The sequence below is a fragment of the Scleropages formosus genome, chromosome 1 (assembly GCF_900964775.1).
Source record: "Scleropages formosus chromosome 1, fSclFor1.1, whole genome shotgun sequence".
Lineage (NCBI taxonomy): Eukaryota > Metazoa > Chordata > Actinopteri > Osteoglossiformes > Osteoglossidae > Scleropages > Scleropages formosus.
The window spans coordinates 4,250,371-4,269,600 of record NC_041806.1 but is presented as its reverse complement, the minus strand read 5'-3'; the positions used below and the strand labels follow the sequence as shown (position 1 = coordinate 4,269,600).

The 19,230-nt window shown below is 49.1% G+C and overlaps 1 protein-coding gene across 1 annotated transcript in view; it reads right to left on the bottom strand.

Moving 5' to 3' along the window:
• Window positions 1-6,267: 6,267 nt before the first annotated feature.
• Window positions 6,268-19,230, bottom strand: part of sdk2b (sidekick cell adhesion molecule 2b) — a 66,520-nt gene continuing 53,557 nt past the window's right edge. Inside the window, exons 42-44 of the mRNA XM_029254328.1 lie at window positions 17,833-17,971; window positions 14,056-14,185; window positions 6,268-6,888 (exon numbers count right to left, since the gene is read on the bottom strand). Of these exons, the coding sequence (XP_029110161.1) occupies window positions 6,496-6,888; window positions 14,056-14,185; window positions 17,833-17,971 (662 nt within the window). The 3' untranslated portion in view covers window positions 6,268-6,495. The remainder of the gene's footprint in view (window positions 6,889-14,055; window positions 14,186-17,832; window positions 17,972-19,230) is intronic.

Sequence of the window (19,230 nt, the reverse complement as noted above, 5' to 3'; positions counted from 1 at the left end):
GCTACTTACGTTATACGCCGGCAGCTGAACTGTTGCCACTAGCAACGACCTTCTTGTTTAACGTTGCTAGTAGCGACAAACATGTCCTTGTTAAATGCTGCCATTAGCAAAGAACTTTTAGTTTAATGTTGCCATTCGCAACGAAGTTCTACTTTTTCATGTTGCCGTTAGCAACGAACTTCTACTTGTTTACTGTTGCCATAGCGACACACGTCCGCGCGTTTTTGCTTGGTTCCATGACATCTATTTTCTCATTGAAGTACAACGTTTTAAATCGTGCCAAATGTGTAACTTTTTTTTTTTTTTTTTTAGCGCGATCTCTGGAATCCTTTAATTGCAGCTTCATCTGAGGAATTCACTCGGAAAGAAAGTCTTCTCACTGAGAGCTTTCATTATATTCAAAGCTTTCATTACACAGGATCTTCTCTGATGTTCAGATCCAACGCAGCGTGTTTCTTGGATATTTTGGCAGTACTGAATACGTTAAATTATATACAATCGATTTTTTAAAATGAATAAATCAGACAAGAGCTTTAAAAAGTCCCTAGTTAACATTCTGTTGGCCAAAAGCTAAAATGATATTGTTCTGTAATTTTAAAAGGCCTCGTGCAAAAAGCCGAGCAATACAAAAAATGAAAATCATGCACTAAAAATAATACAAATGACAAATAATGCAATGAAAAAAGGTAAAAGGTAACTGGTCTATGTGGTGTCACACACCTCTTGAAGGGAACAGATGATTGTTGCTACTGATACTGTCATTTTACTGTGATTTTGTCCCACAGCCCTTTGCTGGTCCGTTGTTTGCTTCTTTAGAAGAACAGTACCATCAGGGAGTGCACGTGAACCCCACCAAGGTGCTCGGAAGTCGCCGGTCCAATGCAGTCGATCTCCTGGTCAACAGACGCTACATGTTCATACGAACCCATGATGATTAACAGCTTCTTTCCCGATTTGTCTTACAGTTACATTTCAGAACCCACCTGTCTGGAATCTAATAACTTTAGGAAACCTGATACCTTTTCAAAATCAGATCCTTGATAAATTTACATTTGTTCATATACCTGATACTTTTCTCAAAAGGGACTTATCACGTTAAGCTACTTACACCGATTTAGCCAGTTCTATAGCTGGGTAACTTTTACTGGAGCTTTTCAGGATAAGTATGTCGCTCAAGGACACTACAGTAGGAGGTGGGTTTCAAATCAGTAACGTTCAGGTCCAACGGCTGCAGCTCTAGGCACTTTGCTTATGAGCTGCCCCACGGGAGGGCAAAAGCTCAGTGTGGGGGTGGGTGTGGAAGCCTGAGGCGGTCACAGGGGTAGGCAGGGTGATCGGGTAACCTGCCAAACACGTGAAGAATAACAGAAACTTGTAAAACTATGACAACAACAAACAGGTATTTACCATTCTCCATATGGTCAACAAAGAGTGAACACACTGTCATTTTTATTTCTTGTTTTTATTTAGAAAATATGTTTTGTTTGACATCACGTCACCTCAAATTCTTGCTTCTACCTGAAATTTTGCCCACAGCGGTAAAGCCTCAGATAGCTCCAGAAACTCTTTCAAGTGATTTTTTTTCGTAGTCTAATAAAGAATATATTTGATCACATAGAATACATCCTTGGCACTATACACTCAGTATAATACAAATATGTCCTGGAGGTGGGGGGGGGGGGTGTGAGTGGGTCATCACAATGCCGTAGTGAGAGCGGCCTGGGCCGGCGCTGGCAATGACTATCCGATCGAAAAGGCTCCTCATATCTTACGTTGTGACAGCGCAAAACAGATGCGTAGAAAGTAAAAATAAGGCCAAATCGAGAGCTGAAAAGGATACATTTTTACGGAAGTATGTTTTCTTGTGTTTCGTAAAGCATTCCAAACAAACCTGGACGTCAAAGTGAGTCCTGCAGATGACAACTTTCACATTTCACACAACAGTGGAAAATAAAACCAATGTTAAGTGAGGGTTACAAACATTTGGAGCACTTTTTTTTTCGAACCCAAATGCTTTCGTCCTTTGTGATATGATTATTAATACACAGCGTGGTTTCCTTTTTTCACAGCTAGGGCAGTATAGCCTTTCAGCCACACACATTAAACTTTATACATTTTCATTTATTATTAAAAATATATATTTATATTCATTTCCCTCTCAATTCAGAATACATTTAGGCTGATTTCTTCTTTGTATCTGCTTTGGAGTGTCATTTAAGCACACAGTACGTGGAAATAATGTACAAAATGTTTGCTTCGAAAAGGTCGGACAGATGCTCCTTGTAAAGTGCTCACGGTGTGTGTAAGACCTGCATCAGGACACAGGCAAAGAAAGAAACTAAGAACCGTATACGAAGTAGAATAAGCATGTCTATTAGAACAGCATCATGTAGCAGGGTGCGTTGGACCCACGGTTTGTAACTTGAAGGTTCAAACACGTGAAGTGACTCCGCTGTCGGACTCTTGAGGAGGATCAGCGAACTGGATTTCTGCAGCGGAAATACGAGTCTCTGGTGAATGGATTACTTCAGATAAGGAAAGCACCAGAACACACCGAAACACTCTTACGCAGACTCCCTCTTTCATTGTAGGCCCACGATGAAACTGACGACACCAAACCGTCATGTGATTTGTGCGAGAGTTAACAAGAAGGTGCGCGATTGCAGTGCTAGCGACACACTAAAAGTACAACACAGCAGCCTGTAATCCCGACGGCATCTTTTTTCACTTATGTCTTTGTTCTTCCGACATCCCCCCCGACCGCTGCAAAATCAGGAATGCGAGCAGAGAGCATGCGGGAAAAGGGCCGTGGAAATTGAACGGAATGCATCCGACATGGTCAAACTGAATTGCGACCGAAGGACGCGCTCAGAATTGAGCCCCCGATCTCCTGCGCAGGTAACCGCTACAAAGAAGCGATCGTTTTACTTCATCTCGTAACGAAACTTTCGGCACCAAGCTTGGCGTCCAACCGAACATCAAACTCAACCTCCCGAGTAATAAACCCTTCCTTTCATGTGACATCACTACAATTTGCTGAATGCATTTTGAAGACACACTACCTACCGCGCTGCTGACTTCACCGTCAATACACTCTGCTGTGCCTCTTACAGGTTACAGAAAATTAATGTCTCAAATACCTCCACATGAAGGCAGGCACAAGACGAGAAGAGCCACGAAGATATACAAAAAAAGGTCACAGTTCAAGCGTGCCTGCGTGTGAGAGCCTTAATGACGCCGCTGCCCATACTTGTCCCCGAGACCCTAAATCCAACATCTGACAGCATGTGTCCCCTAGGCCCTCAAACAGATGGACGACAACACGGCGACCCCCAAAAGCCAGCCGCCGTCAGTCTCTCCGTGGGACCTCACAGCACAAAAGCAGTACAATTTCAGGGAACAGGCATCGATTGAGCTCGGAGGAGCTGAAAACTGGTACCGTCGCCTAGAGTGGCACAGACGGGCTGACGCACACATGCGTGACATAAGTTATGACTCAGCTTGGCGCTGGTAGCATCCTCTCCGTCTAATGTCATGAACATAATCATTCATATTTCAGAGCCATTTGGTACTGCGCTTCCTGCCCCGAGCCCGTGAAGGAAGTTAAAGTATGAATGGAGCAGTCTTCAGCCGCGGCGGACACGTGAGCCGCTAGACGGGCCAGCCAACACCGCGCCGTGTGCCGTGTGTACGTGCGCGTGACTGCGGCTCTGTGAGGTCCGGGTGAGCGAGCGCCTGCCCCGTCCATTACCACGAAGTGCACTATGAATCTCAGAGTGGAATAAAGGCATCGGCTCTTTGGTGTCCTCGTGCTGGTGATCAGCCGGTGTGACAGATTTCGGTGCGCTCCTCGGTATCCGTCTCCCTGACCAAAAAAGCAAAAAAAGCAAAACAAAAAAAAAAGAATTGTTGGTGATTTGGAGCTTTCCTGGGGCGGTGCTTCGTTGGGATGGGACCTACGAGGAAATGTCAGTGGGTTCCAACGTGTAGAGAAGCAGGGGCATCCGGAACAACGCATGAAACTGATTTTCAAATGTGAAAATAATACAAAAAACACACTACACAGTGTAGGAGAGAGGACTAGTCACATTTGTGTCAATCTGTGCTTCCTCCGCAATTTCGTGTTGTCACTAAAACACTACTTCTGTGTTGCCTTTTACCAGAATGTGACATACAAGAGTGAACGGCGAGAGACGTGTGTTTGTTGGTGGGCGGTGGGCTAATGACCTTCCGTAAACACAAGGTTTACGGTGGCTGGATCCTGTAACAGGATTTCCCAGGATCACGGAGCACTTTATCTGGGGTCTTTAATCCACCGTGGGCAACAGAGACGGCAAGACAGCCGGAGGTCTAGTGCCTAAGGGGTCAGCAAAGATGATCTATCTCTCTCTCTCTATCTCTCTCTCACACACACACACAGACTCACATACCACACTCACAGATGTTCAGAAAGATTTTAAACACGCTCATAATGCTCTTTTTCAAGCCGGCTATGAGTAAAAATGAAGAAAAAAAACACATTATAACCACATGAAACGGGAAGCCTGCGGCAACAAAGACAGCCCTCTGACTTTGGCCATAATGAAGTGAGTTAAAGCAATTAATTTCCTACTTTTTTCATAGAAAGATGCAATAAGTCAGCCCTGCGATGTGATGGCAGGTTATGCAGCGTGCAGCCCGTTTCATAGCAAACCTGCCCTTCTATCCCTCTTTTACCACTGGAAAATCTATGCTTTAAAAGGGACACATGTTATCTGCCAAGGAAAGGACACATTCCAGCAGAATAAATGGGCCCCACCCTCAGTCTAAACTAATGCCCAGGCACTTGGATCCATTCGTTTCAGAAATGTACCATGATTACACTGTGTTTCACCTAAAAAAAGACCTACAGAGCCTTTTAAACCATACAGATGCACACACGATCCATAGAGAGAGGGAAGGGACGAAGGGGTGCGGTGGGGTCGGGAGAGGTAGGCCTTCAATGCAAGAAGTGGGCACCGCCTAAATCCCATGCTGCCACGAATCCAGGCTGACTCGGCTTCGTAGCGAACGTCTACTGAGGTGCCGCGAAGCAGATCCAAGAACACGGAAGCTCATCCGACCTTTTCGCCCCGGCTCACAGACGGGCGCCCCGGGGACAGAACATCCTGACTGACTCTCGGCCTGTTTCTTTTTCTGTTCCGCATGAGAAAACAATGCCCCCGCAGTCCCGCCCTCGCTACCGACGCCCGTCTCCCAGACTGGTTAAACTGCGATAACGAGTCAAACAGTGCCATAAATTAATCTATCCTTCTGTAGGAACGCTGATGGACTCGTCTCATGATGTCATCTTTTGGCGCCAACTCAAAGTGTTCCGCGATGGCGTCATCGTCAGAAAGGAACACCTGGCTGCAACGCTGAGCGGGCTGCGCGGCGCTTATCGACACAGGTCACTGAGGGCGCAGAACGCAGGAGATTTTGGACAGCAGGTTGGACGTAGATCCAGACCTCGGTGCGGTTTCGTTGCGCGTTCTTACATCGAGTCACCTGTCGCATGAAGGCGTGCGTACGCTGTGTGAGTTTGTGAACATCAAGGGCTTTGATTCATGTCAGTTCGCACCCATGTCGCTAGGATGCATACACGGAGCGAACATTACGTTTCTTGAGCCAAAACAGCCGCGCAGCTAAGTGATATTCAGCGGTCCGTCACCAAGGCATTGCTGATATACCGCAGGACATCGGAGACACTTCACGAGCCTTTCAATGGTCACATACCTTTGCCCTTTGACCTCTGAAATCACTGGGTGATGTCATTTCAAGATAGCGTTGAGCACACGCAGCTCTTGGCAGCTCATTCCATTTGGCTATTGTCTTAATGAGATAGTGTGCACATGTTACAAAGACAACCTGACCGACTTCCTCTAACCGTAGCTCTCTACTGGAGCACAAAGTCCACCATAACTGCACGAGTGCCGACGTCTCTCCTCGTCGTCCGCTCCTTCTCCGCTCTTCCATCTCACACTCTCCCTCTTATGTCCTTTTGTTCCTTGCTTTGCTCATGTAATCGATATTCCAGTGATATCAGCAACACAGCTGCTGAAATTAGATTTTTCTCCCTTTTTGACATTTTTAACAGATATATACTATATTCCGCAGAATCCCATCGATTCTTCATTTTCAAAGTTATGTAAGAATAAAAACAAAATCTAAAATAAACAAAAGATAGAAAACAAAAACCATGCAGATCACTGAAGTAGCAAAAAACAATGCTGATAGATATTTTGGGAGTGTTTGTCAGAAAACACGTGTTCACACAAGCACGCGCTCACGCAGAAGAACGGCGCTAAAGAATCGGAACGTTTCCGCTGCACTTCTTACTCTCGCCTGAAATAATAAAAACCTGCAAAAAAAGACAAAGAAAGCCATCGACACAGAACTTGTGAATCGGGATTCGTCGATATTTTGCATCTAGATGCTCGCTGGGGTTCGAGTTTTTCCGCTGCTTTTCCACCCATGTCAAACGAAGGAGGAAAAGCCTGCGATGGGAGCCCGCGATCCGGGCGCCAGGCTGCTGGGCGGCCTGTAGAGGGTGCTGTGTTGACTAGGGGGGTTGGAGGTCTGCTGCGAGGGGGTGGGAGTCCGGCTGCCCTTGGGCCTGAACAGGCTGCCCTGGCCCTGGCTCTGGGAGCCGGGGTTGAGCTGCGGGGGCAGTGGGGGCAGAGGGGGAGGCGCGTTGGCGTGTTCCGGCTCGCCCGAGTCGGACTCCGTGTAGCTGTAGGCCTGCGCTCGGGAGATGCCCTTCTGCTGACGGCGCCACGAGTTGTAGTAGGTTGGGTCACTGATGTAGTGGTTCACGAAAGAATGGGTCTTCTGGCGGTTCTGATCCACCTCGTACTCGCTGTCGCTGCCCTGTGATCGGAGGAGGGACAGGAAGGGGGGCCAAGGTTAGCGCTTTCAAACTTCCTTCTAGGATTTGGTCCGCTGCTAAAAGAAAGCGTAAAAATCTAGTGGCAACAGTACAGGACATCTGTGAAATACACAAGACGTATTTTGAAAAGCATTTTCCCTCAGCAAGAGTCTCCGGACCACTTTCTTTTAACAATATATAACTCCACGCAGTTAAGAGGCATGCATTTGCGAAGTCTAGACTGAAGTTAAATGGTCAAATGAAAGGTTCCAGACAAAGGGGCTCAAAACAAGGGATCCAAATGGTTAAAGAACTGTGTCCCAACACAGTACTTCCCACGGACCTCTATACATACTGTATTTTTATTAGCTCACGACTACCTGGTTAAGGAGCTAAGCTACAAAGGCACTTATCACAACACAGTGGTGGAGATCAGGTCCTACGATCAGGGGGACAGAATGGGAACTGTCACATGGGACTACCCACACGCATGCGTAGAAACACACACACGCACACACACACACACACACACACACACACACACACACACACAGGCAGCCGCAGAACCTCACCCAGTGAAGTGGAAGGACATGAAGGCCACCCATCTTATAGGAGAGCACGAGCGCCTCCTACAGTTGGACAAAGAGATGGTTTAACAGGTGTCCTTAGGACTCTGTGTGCTTCATTGTCCCACTCCCTCCCCTGCGGGACAATGCAGACCCATCCGCTCTGCTCACGTCACACACAGCCATGCACTTTGAAGAGGGAGAAGCGGCGCGATTCACTCTCTGCTCATCCTAGTAGGCCAGTCTGGGACTGTGGGGTGAGACACGCTCGACGAGACACTTTTTAAGCTCACAGACCTATATTTAAGAAGTGACTTCACTGTCATTTGTCCCACCAACTAAGAAAGGTAAGAAATGAGCAGGCTGGACAGCACCTTTCCGCATCTCGCCATGTTCCTGAGGCACGCGCGCACACCATCTGAAACGGCTTGTCCCACGTGGGGAGCCGGAGCCTCATCCAGCAGCACAGGGCGCAAGGCTGGAGGGGGAGGGGACACACCCAGGGCGGGATGCCCATCCATCGCAAGGCACCCCCAGCAGGACTCAAACCCCAGACCCACTGGAGAGCAGGACCCGGTCAAACCCCCTGTGCCACCGTGCCACCCCAACCCCCGCTGTTCTTGAGGCACCGGGAGAAATGTGTCATTTCACACGGAATCTGGGAATTTTCAACAGCTCTTTCAGAACCAATTTTCTGTTCGTGCGTGTTGCCGGAGGCTGTGGGCTCATTCCCGTTATAGGTGTGACAAACATCAGGATGACACAACTCTCCTAACGACTGCTCTGGGGCATTCCAGAGGTGACTCGGAGCCAGCGCTCGAGCTGGTTGTTCACGGATTACTGATAACAGGGCTCAGAAACTGGAAAGAAGCCCTCGAAATACTATGAAAACCTCAGACAAAAGCAGCTGCGCTCTGTTTAGATTACTAATTCAGCACACAAAAATCATCATTATCTGTTTTGGCCACTAAATGTACTGATTACCCAATAACAGTACATATACCATACAGGGCTGCTACGTCCAAAGACTATGACCTCTTCCCCAACCCCCGGTCGCCTCACTGCAGCTTACACCAAGCCTGAGTTACTTTAAATGGATATGAGAGGAATTTGGAGATGTCATTCGGTGGACGCCAGCGAATTCGGGGAATGGCCCTGCTTTCCAATCCCGGGAAACAGACCTCCACTTCTGTCTTCAGAAATGCAATCGAAAACAGACCTGCTGTTGCGTAACATCCTGCAGGATCCCCAGACCAAGGCCTGGAGTACTTTACTGTCTTTTAATGTCGCAATCGCTAAACGCCGGGGGCCACGGTGGCGCGGCGGGCTTGGCCGGGTTCTGCTCTCTGGCGGGTCTGGGGTGCCTTGCGATGGACTGGCGTCCCATCCTGGGTGCGTCCCCTCCCCGTCCAGCCTCGCTCCCTGCGTTGCCGGGTTAGGCCTCGGTTCGTCGCGACCCCGCTCGGGACAAGAGATTTCAGACAGTGTGCGTGTGTGTGTTTGTAAATCGCTAAACGCTAAGCTAATTCATGTAAATGCACTTTGCCAACTGGGTTTAATTGCTTTCTCTGAAGCAAATGCACAACTTTTTTTAAATTCCTTATTCGGGCAAAAAAAAAAAAAAAAAAGAAAAGTCCCACGGGAAAGGTTTCCGTCCTTTCCAGTCTGTGTGAGAAACCATTCAAGTTGGCCAATTCATCCAGCTGGAGTCCTCTCCAAACGGTTCAAAGTGGGGCATTGAGACCAAATGAAGAGGAATTCCAGCATGCCCCCCCCCATCCGCCACACAGCTGAAGGATCTGGGAGCCGGGAAGCCGCTCTTGATAGAGTGACGCAGGACCTAACCACAGTGCAACGTCCTGCGATCGATATAACCTCACAGGAGAGCATTGTGTGCACCCTCCTCTAATGTGGTGCAAGTGGTTTGCAGGGAGTGTGTACGTGCAGCCACGAACAAAACTGATGGCAGGACACCCTTAGCTGGAAGCCTGCGTACGATAACCCTGACTCACCCCACTATCAGAGCAGTGTTCCTACATCCAGGAACCCCACGCTCACTCTCACCCCCCTCTCTGTGTAACATTCAGCTGCGCTACGGCAACATTCATCCCAAATACAGCTGTTCTGGCACATGGCTGCAGCAGTCCATCACTGACTCCCCTATTTCACGGGACACCTTCGTTACGATTCTGAGTACAGAGAGAAAGGGAGAGTGTCAAAAGACTCCAGCGTGCATCTAAAAAGAGAACATCCACAACTCAGCTCTGGCTCCTAGGCTGTAGTTTCCACGCTCTGGGTTTCAAACAGAACCTTCTTTGGGTCAGATGCTGTTTCTGTTGGCCGCGAAAATGAGCACAAGGCCCAGAGAGGCCTCGGGCACCGAGCGCTCTCGAGCCTTGTGTTTCGGGATACCATGACCCGAAAAATGTCCTGGGAAGAGCAGCTCTTAAAACAAAGCTGGATATCAGGTTGTTGCGTTTGGGCGAACGATCGGGACGGGACCAGACCAGACTGCAGCGATTCCACACAAATACGCCAAAGGCCGTATTTAAACGTCAGTAGTTAGCGGTGAACGTCAGCGGTGAGCAGTTGGTCCGATATTTCACGAAGCAAGGTGACCCAGAGAGAAAACCAAAAAAATCTCCAATCGCCAACAGAGGAATAAATGAAAATTGCTGCAGGATCAACAGATACAGCAGCGTGACTGACAGAAAGTCATCATCCAGATTTTATTACAGGACTGTAGAGAGATGAAGGTGGACATTGAAGAAGCAGGAGAGAGAAAACATGGACTCCTCTGGACTATGGTGCTGGAGGAGACTTAAGGACATTGCAGACAGCCAGGAGACAAACAGATGGACCTTGGGTCAAATGAAGCCAGAACTCTTAAAGTACAGATGATGAGACAGAGGTTATAGTGCTCTGGACACATCACGAGGACACTGGGTTCACCTGAAAAGATGCAAATTGTTAGAACAGTTGGACAAAAAAAGAAGAAGAGGACGTCCGGCAACCACATGGACAGACTCGAGCACAGTGACAGCGGCCACATCCCTTTCATTTGGATTTCATCCCGCACACTTGGCAAATAAAACCTCATTCTGATTATGATTCATTCTGATTCTGATTCAACACCAAAGACACAAGAAGAGGGCAGAACATTCTAGATGAACTCCATTTCCGTGCCCGCGTAGTCAACTTGATGGCACTTGACATAGAGATAAAGCTATTTTCCTCTCGATGTTATTAAAAAAGCCGACGAACTTGCTTTGAGAACAGAGTGCCGTGGTACAAATGAGAGGACCCTTGTGGTAAGCATATCTCCTTATTGACAGCTGGAACTTCACTGTGGTTCTGATGAGGTCACCTGAATTCCCAGATCTCAGAAGCCTTTATCTGAACAATGAGGTCTGGTGGCTCCCTCCCTCGAACCCTCACCCAAACAAACCCTGGTGAGCAGGACAATCTCTTTAGATATAGATTAAAACTGAGTGGTAGATGAGGTGGGTTGGGTGTGGAATTGTGCCCAGACCACTGAAAGTGTGTGTGTTTGGGGGGGGGGGGGGACTGGACTGCTTAAACAAAAGGGAGTCATGTGACATGCTGAGATAATGTCTCTCGTTACTGAGAGACATCAAGCAGGACAGTGATGTGACAGTGAGTGCGTCTCTGCAAGTGTGTGTGGGTATAAAAACTGTTCTGAAAACACACCCTTGTTTCAGCCTAAATCAAACAGAACTATTTATTTGCAGGCGAACGACTTGTGCAGCCGAGCTGTTTCGCTCCAGGTCATCAGTGAGACAGTTAGTCCACATCTGAAGACTTCAGGTCCTTGACCGAGTCAAACGAGGCCGTTTGGAGGCGCTTCACACTTGCGTCCATTGCGCCGTAATTCTCTCGTCCAGAAAACACACACTGGCCTGAGCTCCCACCACATGTGACACTGCATGTTCAGTTCTTTCACTCGGTGTACGGATCAGTAGAGCTTCCACAGAGCAGCGCAAACTGTTCCAGCGCAGACCAGCCAAGAAAGAGATGTGCCGTCGTTTCCAGCGATGGTAAGCAGAACCGCAGTGACCGTTTTTCGGCAGGGGGTCAGCAGAGGCCAACTCGGTCATCCTTCTTTCGCTCCTCTCATAAAGAAATGCAACATAAACAGCATCAGTGCTGAGGGCAACAGGCAGGATAGTGGGTCAACGGTCCTGGGTTTGAAGCCAAAATGCTGCCAGTCCATGGTCCGGGAGGGTGCTCTTATTGTACGTCCACTGCAGAGGTATAATAACTGTCACTTTACGATTAATGGACCTGGGCAGGAATCCCCATTCCTTTTTTAGCACCCTTGATCAAGGTACTTACCTTGAACCGACACAGTAGAAATGACCTAACTGTATAAAGGGCATCGGTGGATGTAAACAGCTTAGTGTACAAACCTCACGGTGCGAGTGCAGATTGGAGAAAGTGGTAGATAAATAAATTGGCTGCATTATACGACCAGCTATGAGAGCTGCCTTTGCCAAGAACATTTTGCAAGAAACTCCAAGTCACAAACAACACTACCAGGACTTTGAGGTGCTGAACTGAGGCCAACGCGTTGTCAAGCAGCACGGGCGGCCGAGCAACAAAGAGATGAAGAAAATCTGGGGGACGGGGCCGACCGGGAGGAGAGCGTGGCGTCGTGCTCCACGGTTCGCGACATCGTCACCTGCCAGTTAGGGTGTGAGACAGGCTGCGGGTGCGGAGTGCGGGAGGACGAGGTCGGCTTTGTGCGCGTGTCACATCTGAAGAGACGGCGGTTTCCCACCGGGACCCAGAGCCCTACGGCTGCCAAATGGGCCCACGGCTCAGAACTCTAACTTGGGTGCATTGGATAAATCACAATACTGAGAGGTCTTGTGCCAGGAAATACTCTGAGTGAAAAAACAGCACCAAACTGGTGTTTCGTGCGCACTTTTAACGCAACCACATAAATAACTCATACTTGTGTATCTCACCTCCAGTGTGATTTCATTGAAAATAACTCGGAAATTCAAACAATTTCCTCAAACTGTGTCTGTGCTCTCATCTCTGTAAGAGAAATCTGCACTTTTTCAGGCAGAAGGTTCGAACGATCAGAATTTCAAACCTTGCAACACCATTGGAGGGGCAGCTGTGGAAACTTCTACACCACCTTCATCTACCTGCAAGCAGAACGGACCGAGAGCCTGACGCTCTCTCTGAAAGGTGGGAAGAGCAACAGAACCTTCATCTCCGCGGACAATGCAAAGGAGGAGACAGGAGAACATTGCAGCAGAAGGGAAAGTGCGTAGAGATGGAGAAAGGGGAAGCGGGAAGTGAGGACCGCCAACAAAAGAGCTCAAGAAAGAGCTGAATGTTTTATGTACATAAATAGAGAGGGAGAAGAAGGAGAGACAAGATAAAAGGGTAATGAGATGAAGTGAAAGAAAGACTAAATAAATAAAAAGGAGGATTAAGAAGGATGGGGGGGCAAGGGCAAGACAGATCTTCTACCCCGAGGTAGAGCGGGTTCTGCTAAAGAGAGACCCTCCCCATGTGGGAGCGAGACGCTCACCGTGAGATGAGCTGGGGTTGTGTGGAGGGAGACACTGGCCTCTGTGTACTTTGAGTCGGGTTCTGGGCCCTGGGCCCGGTGCTGCTGGACCGTCTGGGTTGATAAGACACTCCAGGGATGGGGCCAAGTTCAAAGCCCAACCCCCAACACAACTGCCATTTCATTTACGCATGGAGCGCTTTTGCTGACACTCCACTGGAGTAAGGACAGGGAGCACAGTGCAGGAGCCGGTAGTGAGCCGGGCCTGAGCCGGGCCTCGGTCCCGGAACACTCCACCCACGTTCGCAGTCAGCGCGCAAGCGGCCCTCTTCCTGAAAGGCATCGTGGTGCCTGCAGAGTGCTGCACTGGCTCAGGTATCATCTTCTTTAAACCCTGTCTATATGCGGCCAACCCTAATATACTGACTTCCGAGCTTTTATGAACATAACTGGGACCAGAGAACTGTTCATAACTCATTTTGTTTGTAAGACCAAAGTCACTTTTACCTCTCAGTCTCAATGAGCAAACAATAAAACAGATTTGTGGGCTACGTTCTGTTAAAACCTTGGTTACAATAAATTAACTTTCATTGTATTTTTTATTAACTTTGAACAACTTTAATAACCGAAACCAAAAATAACGTGTCTCCGCAAACTCCTATTCAAGACCAGTTGCCATCTACAATCTCTTTTCCGTGGTAAAATGCACCTCTTTTTACTGGTTTTGTTGTTAGCACGAGCAAAAGTCACAAATTCCCATAAAAAATTGTGAACACTGTTGAAGCGAGTTGAATGAAGGTGGTCCCACCCTCCTGTTTGAATACACTTTACTTCCATCTATCGGCCTGCTGGGTAAACAATGGTTTTGCTTACCCTGTTACAGAGAGCTGTAATGTTGCCTGTTCGTAACAGAGGGAGCTGTACTACGCCACTCAAAGTGCTGCTTCCACAAGCGGTGCTGTGGCTGAGAGCATAATTGAGACCCCACGTAGACCTATCGGAAGGGGACGAGGGGGGAGGGGAAGGGTTCCGGTCGGCCAGGGCCACGTCAGTACCTGCGAGTCGGAGATCTCCGAGGGCTTTTCGGTCAGGCTGCTGCTCTCAGCCGGGATCAGGTCGTTGTACTTGGTGCTGACGTCTTCATCTGAGTAGTGGAGGCTTCCGGGGCTGGGACGCGGAGGTGACCTGTGCGGGGAGCGGGAGATGCGGTCAGGTGTCATTCCTCCAGAACGCTGTCACACTGGCCATGCCCTAGGAGCCCTGAGTAAACAACCAATCCACTGAGTCCTTGAATGACTTTCATTAACAGATGTATCACCGCGTTGGTACCACATCCAGGGGTACGGAGCTACGGTGTCAACAGGGTCACAGAATCCCTGCAGTTATAATTCACCCTGTTAAGATATTAAATTACACGATTAATTTACTTTCACAGATGTTCTTATCAAGAACAGCATGCACATCTCATAACTCCACTCTTAATCCAGTTATTCCACAGGGTAAATGCTGAGCCAGTTCAAGATAAGCACCTCAAGTGTCCAAGAGTAGCTCCACTGGCGGGATTCAAACCTGCCACCTACTGACTGCATGTCCATTAGCTTAAGTGTGATGCCCCCTGCTGAGCAATAGTCTTAAAGGGAACGGTCTGGAGATGCTAACGCAAAGCAGGCTTTGAGCTGAAGGGGCTCACAATGGGCGACACGCTGCGCCCCGCGGCCCACGGGACACACTCAGATGTTTGTTTGGCAGATGGGGGCGAGGAATGTCAGGGGAGAGGGGGGTGACCGCGCCAAGGGAGGCAAACACAAACATCATGGGACACACATGATGCGCTCCACCCACCTCCAGGGAGTTAGTACCTCCCTACTCGATTGAAGGTAGCCTGCTGGCGAAGAGCTGGGCCCTTGTGACTGGGGCAAAGGGCTCTATGTGGAACGGTGGAACGGTTCGGGGGCAGCGGTACTGAGTATGCTCCATACCTTGTCGCTGCCCCTCTCACGCTCTCTTCAGTTGAACAGAAAGATAAATCTCTTAGAGTCCTTAGGCTCTCCTCCTCCCACCCACCACTGCACTTCCCCAACCCCTGCCGCCCAACTCCATGTCAACAAAATCAAACAATTGGACATCTGTTTTGGCTAATTGTTTCCACATTTCCCTGTAATAACTTCTGCTTTTTTCTGGGCCCGAAATGTCAAACTGCAGTACTGCCATCGCAAAAACTCGCCATATTGGCCGCGCTTGAAATTCAACACAAACGTTCTTGAGCGCCAACCGCTGCGTAAATCACTTTTAAAGGGCCGTGTGCAACCGCTGAAAAGGAGCGCTCGGGAAGTCTGTGGCGGTCCAGATTTTCTTGCCAAGGTACTCCGGTGCAAGGACAGCTACATGTTGGAAAGTTTCAGCTGTTTTGTAGACGGTCCATGAGTTTCAGTGACCCTGACTAAGGGCATGTGTGGACATGGCGATGACTCACAGCAAAGGCCTAATCAGCAACCTACTGGGGGGGTAGTGCGACAAAGACGGTGTCTGGGTCACAGCCGGCAGGTGACCCCACTGTTGTTGCATGAGAACATGTTTGTGGTGAGGTCAATATCATGGCGCCATAAGCTGGGGAGATCAGGGCAAGGGGTAAAAGCTCAGCACAGCTCATGCAGATGGCTGACAAGTCCTCAAACGTCTCCCCTAATGCCCTCTGACTTGGAGAATGACCTACCACCTAATGTTAAAGATGCTCTGTCTGTCTTTGTTATCAACCTTAAAGACTCATTATTTTAAATTAGCTTTTCAAGTAGCCTAACGATCCCCGTGTATCTCATCACCACCTTTTCTTCCCACCTCACCAGCTCAGGTGTCCTCTATAGCATGTAGAGTTTTTTGTTTTCCTCTCCTCACTTGCCAGTTGGCTTTCTTCCATACTGTTTGTAATCCGTTATCTTTGTTCCTTGGCTAGTAGCTCAACTCCACCCTCCCTTGCACAGCTGGGGATGTGTCCATCCCCATTGAATCCAGCAGTTCCCCCTGAAGCATTCTTCTGGGACATCTTCCTTAAGATCTCCTCAAAGGACCTTCACCAAAGGAGGTGCCTGAAGCTTGCCTTTGATCCGCAGCTCATTCCTCTGCAGCCTGAGAGGAGACAGTCTCGCCTCCTCCTTAAGAAGACCAAAACAAACCTCTGACTCCTTCCAGTCAACATCCGGCCTGAGGCACCGTCCTTTAACAAGAAGGAAAAACACAAGCGGCTTTGCACGTATGCGCACACACACACACACACAGAGCCATACTCGATGTGGTTTCCTGCATCGTTGTTCAATCTGATTGCATTGTATTATCCTGACAATGGCAGAGAACAAGGGGGCGCGGTGGCAGTGGCGCAGTGGGTTTGGCTGGGTCCTGCTCTCTAGCAAGTCTAGGGTTCGAGTCCTGCTTGGGGTGCCTTGTGATGGACTAGCGCCCCATCCTGGGTGTGTCCCCTTCCTCTCCAGCCTTGTGCCCTGGGTTGCCAGGTTAAGCTCCAGTTAGCTGCAACCCTGCTTGGAACAAGTGATTTCAGGCAATTTGTGTGTGTGGCAGAGAACAGGACTCTGCAAGACCTTGGTTGAGTCCCTAAGCTGTACCTTAACTGTTGTTCTTCAGACACCCTTCATGTTTTCCAGAGGCTGGAGTCTGAGAAGGTGGTGGAGCTATTGTCTTCATTTCTGCAGAAACCAAATGACTCGCATGGTCCACACACCCACAAACCGAGGCTCTGAATAGCCGGAGGAGACCCCTCCTCCGATCTGGGACATATTCAGAACTTGTCCTGCAAGCTCCTTCAACTCAAGAGGTGCCTATAGTTTTGCCATTTTTCCCCTCTACGTGCACTTTTGATGACCTATTTTTAAATGCCAAACAAAGCCTAACACGGTCTCTTTGTGGAAAAACATGAAGCTGCTCTCAGGTGTGTACGGAAAGGCTGAGGAACAATTCAGGCCCAGAGGTCAGACAGAAGCTGAAGATGAGGGGGCATTTACCATGGAGGGATACCAATCCCCTACCTGTGGCTTTTTACACCACCCTGACTGACAGCCAGGGGCACCCCTGCCATGTTCCACCTGCAAATACCCCCAGAGCGAGGCGTGGTAGCTGGAGCCCCTTTCATCCAGACCCAAGGCTGATAAAGGGAGGTCCGGGGAGGGAAGGGGCAAGCGGTGAGATGACTGCCTGGGCAAAACTTCAGAGGAGCTCCAGCTCCAGCACCAGGCTCACCATGACTGATGAGCACCACTCATCACAGTGAGAGGAACCACATCCCTCCTCTCTTACTTCACATTGCAGCTCTCGGATGCCACGCATAACTTATAAATGTACGTGTCAAACACAGTTCCCACTGGTGACGGCAGGTGGTGCAGTAGTTAGAGCTGTTGTGCCCTTAATCATAGAATTTACCTTGAGTTGATAAGTAAAAATTACCCTGCTGTACAGACAGGTAAATCACTATGAGTAGCTGTTCCTGGTTTCTCAAAAATACACTCATAGTGGCTTTTTAAATAACTGGGTTATTAAACTGCATTGAACATGCATTTAAAGATGGTCAAGGTTTTTGTTGCTCATCTCTAAAAGTTATAGTTGTTATAGTTGCTACAGCTGCAGTTTATCCAGGGCAACACGCACATTCTTCGACATTTCTACTGGGGGGTACTCCGTGAAGTAATACCCCACTCAAGGGTACAATGAGAAGTCCCCTTCCTGGAACCTGACCTTGGAACCTCTGGCTCGCTCTGCCACCTGCTGCTCTAAGAGATAAATAAATTGGCCACTTGAGCAACGATGAAGAGGTTTGTGCTGAGGCTGACCTGGTGTACACGCCATTCTTGCGGCAGAAGGAGTTCTTAACGGAGAGACGGCGGTTGTTCAGCTCCAGGGCAGGGAAGCGCCCCTCGTCCAAGCTGACCATCTCCCCATGGGTGAGGGCGTTGCAGTTGGAATTATTCCCTGAGGAAGGGGGGACACATTAGTCCTTAGCCACACAAACAACGGTAAGACGTTTACCTTCTGGACCCATCATGACACTGCCACTCCCACTACTGGCAGCTCCACTGCATTCCCCACATTGCCCATTAAGCATTGTTTTAGTACATATTTAATTAGTAGTAATGAGTACGAACGTGGGGATAGGACAAATTTCAGCTATGGTAAGCAGTAAACTTAACGGAACCAAGCAGAATGTAAACCTTTGTTAGGAATGACGGGTATTGATTAGACTGTTTGACTGATAAGGCTGTTACTCATCTGTTTATCACTTTGAGCTGGAGCAGCATGTGGTTGAGACATCAGAGGCTCCCAATTAATCAGCGTTTGTTTGCCTGTCCCGCAACGTGTTTGCAGGGCGTCCCCAACCCCCCCCCCCCCCCCCCCCCCCCCCGCATTCCACGGCCCTTCGGGACTGTGTTGAGATTCTGGAGAGGCATCACTGTGAGCTGTGGCTGCTTTGGCTCGTGTTGCCGGCTCAGTGGCATATGCTCCGCCCCTCGTCCCGCAGCCGTGCGGCGGTTAAACAAATGTGTCAGCCGGGGGCTCAGAGGGGAGACGCTCGCTGGCCCGACTCTTGTGGGCCTCAAAGTCCCTCTTTGTGCCTGCGGAAAACGAGCCCCTTGTGCTTCCTCTCTCAGCCAGAAAGATGTTTACTGACACACAGCTTGCCCCCCAAACCGCTGACTGGGCAGGAACAGCCTGCTGATGTCAGGCCCCTGCTGACCCCCTCCTCAACCCCTCAGCTCTGCCTCGGTTCCCTCCTGATGACTGTCTGCCTCTCCAGGTCCCCCCATCTTTCTCACTCTTTTCCTTGTACTGTCTCTCACTATCGCCCCCTGTCTCTGCCCCTTGCAACACCAATTTTCACCACACCAGTGCGGACATGATCCACAGTCCAGCGCGGCGAGCTGCTGTTCATCTGTCACGAGATGTCACATGTCACAATGTGCCACCCGCTATGGGGACAATGGGGACGTGAGGAGCACCAAAGCGGGTTCAAGGAGCAGCTCAGAACAGTGGTGCTTACGGGTCAGACCCGTTTCTTTTGTCCACATGATGGATGGGAACCCTTAGGGCCACTGAGCAACTTCACTAGACCACTTCAGATCAGCTTCCCTCTGTACTCTTTGGTTATGACAAACCAGAAGAAAACATATCAGTTTACCCCTTTGACTTTGGATGAATGCAACTTCCGAGGCACTCTTGAAAGCAAACAATTA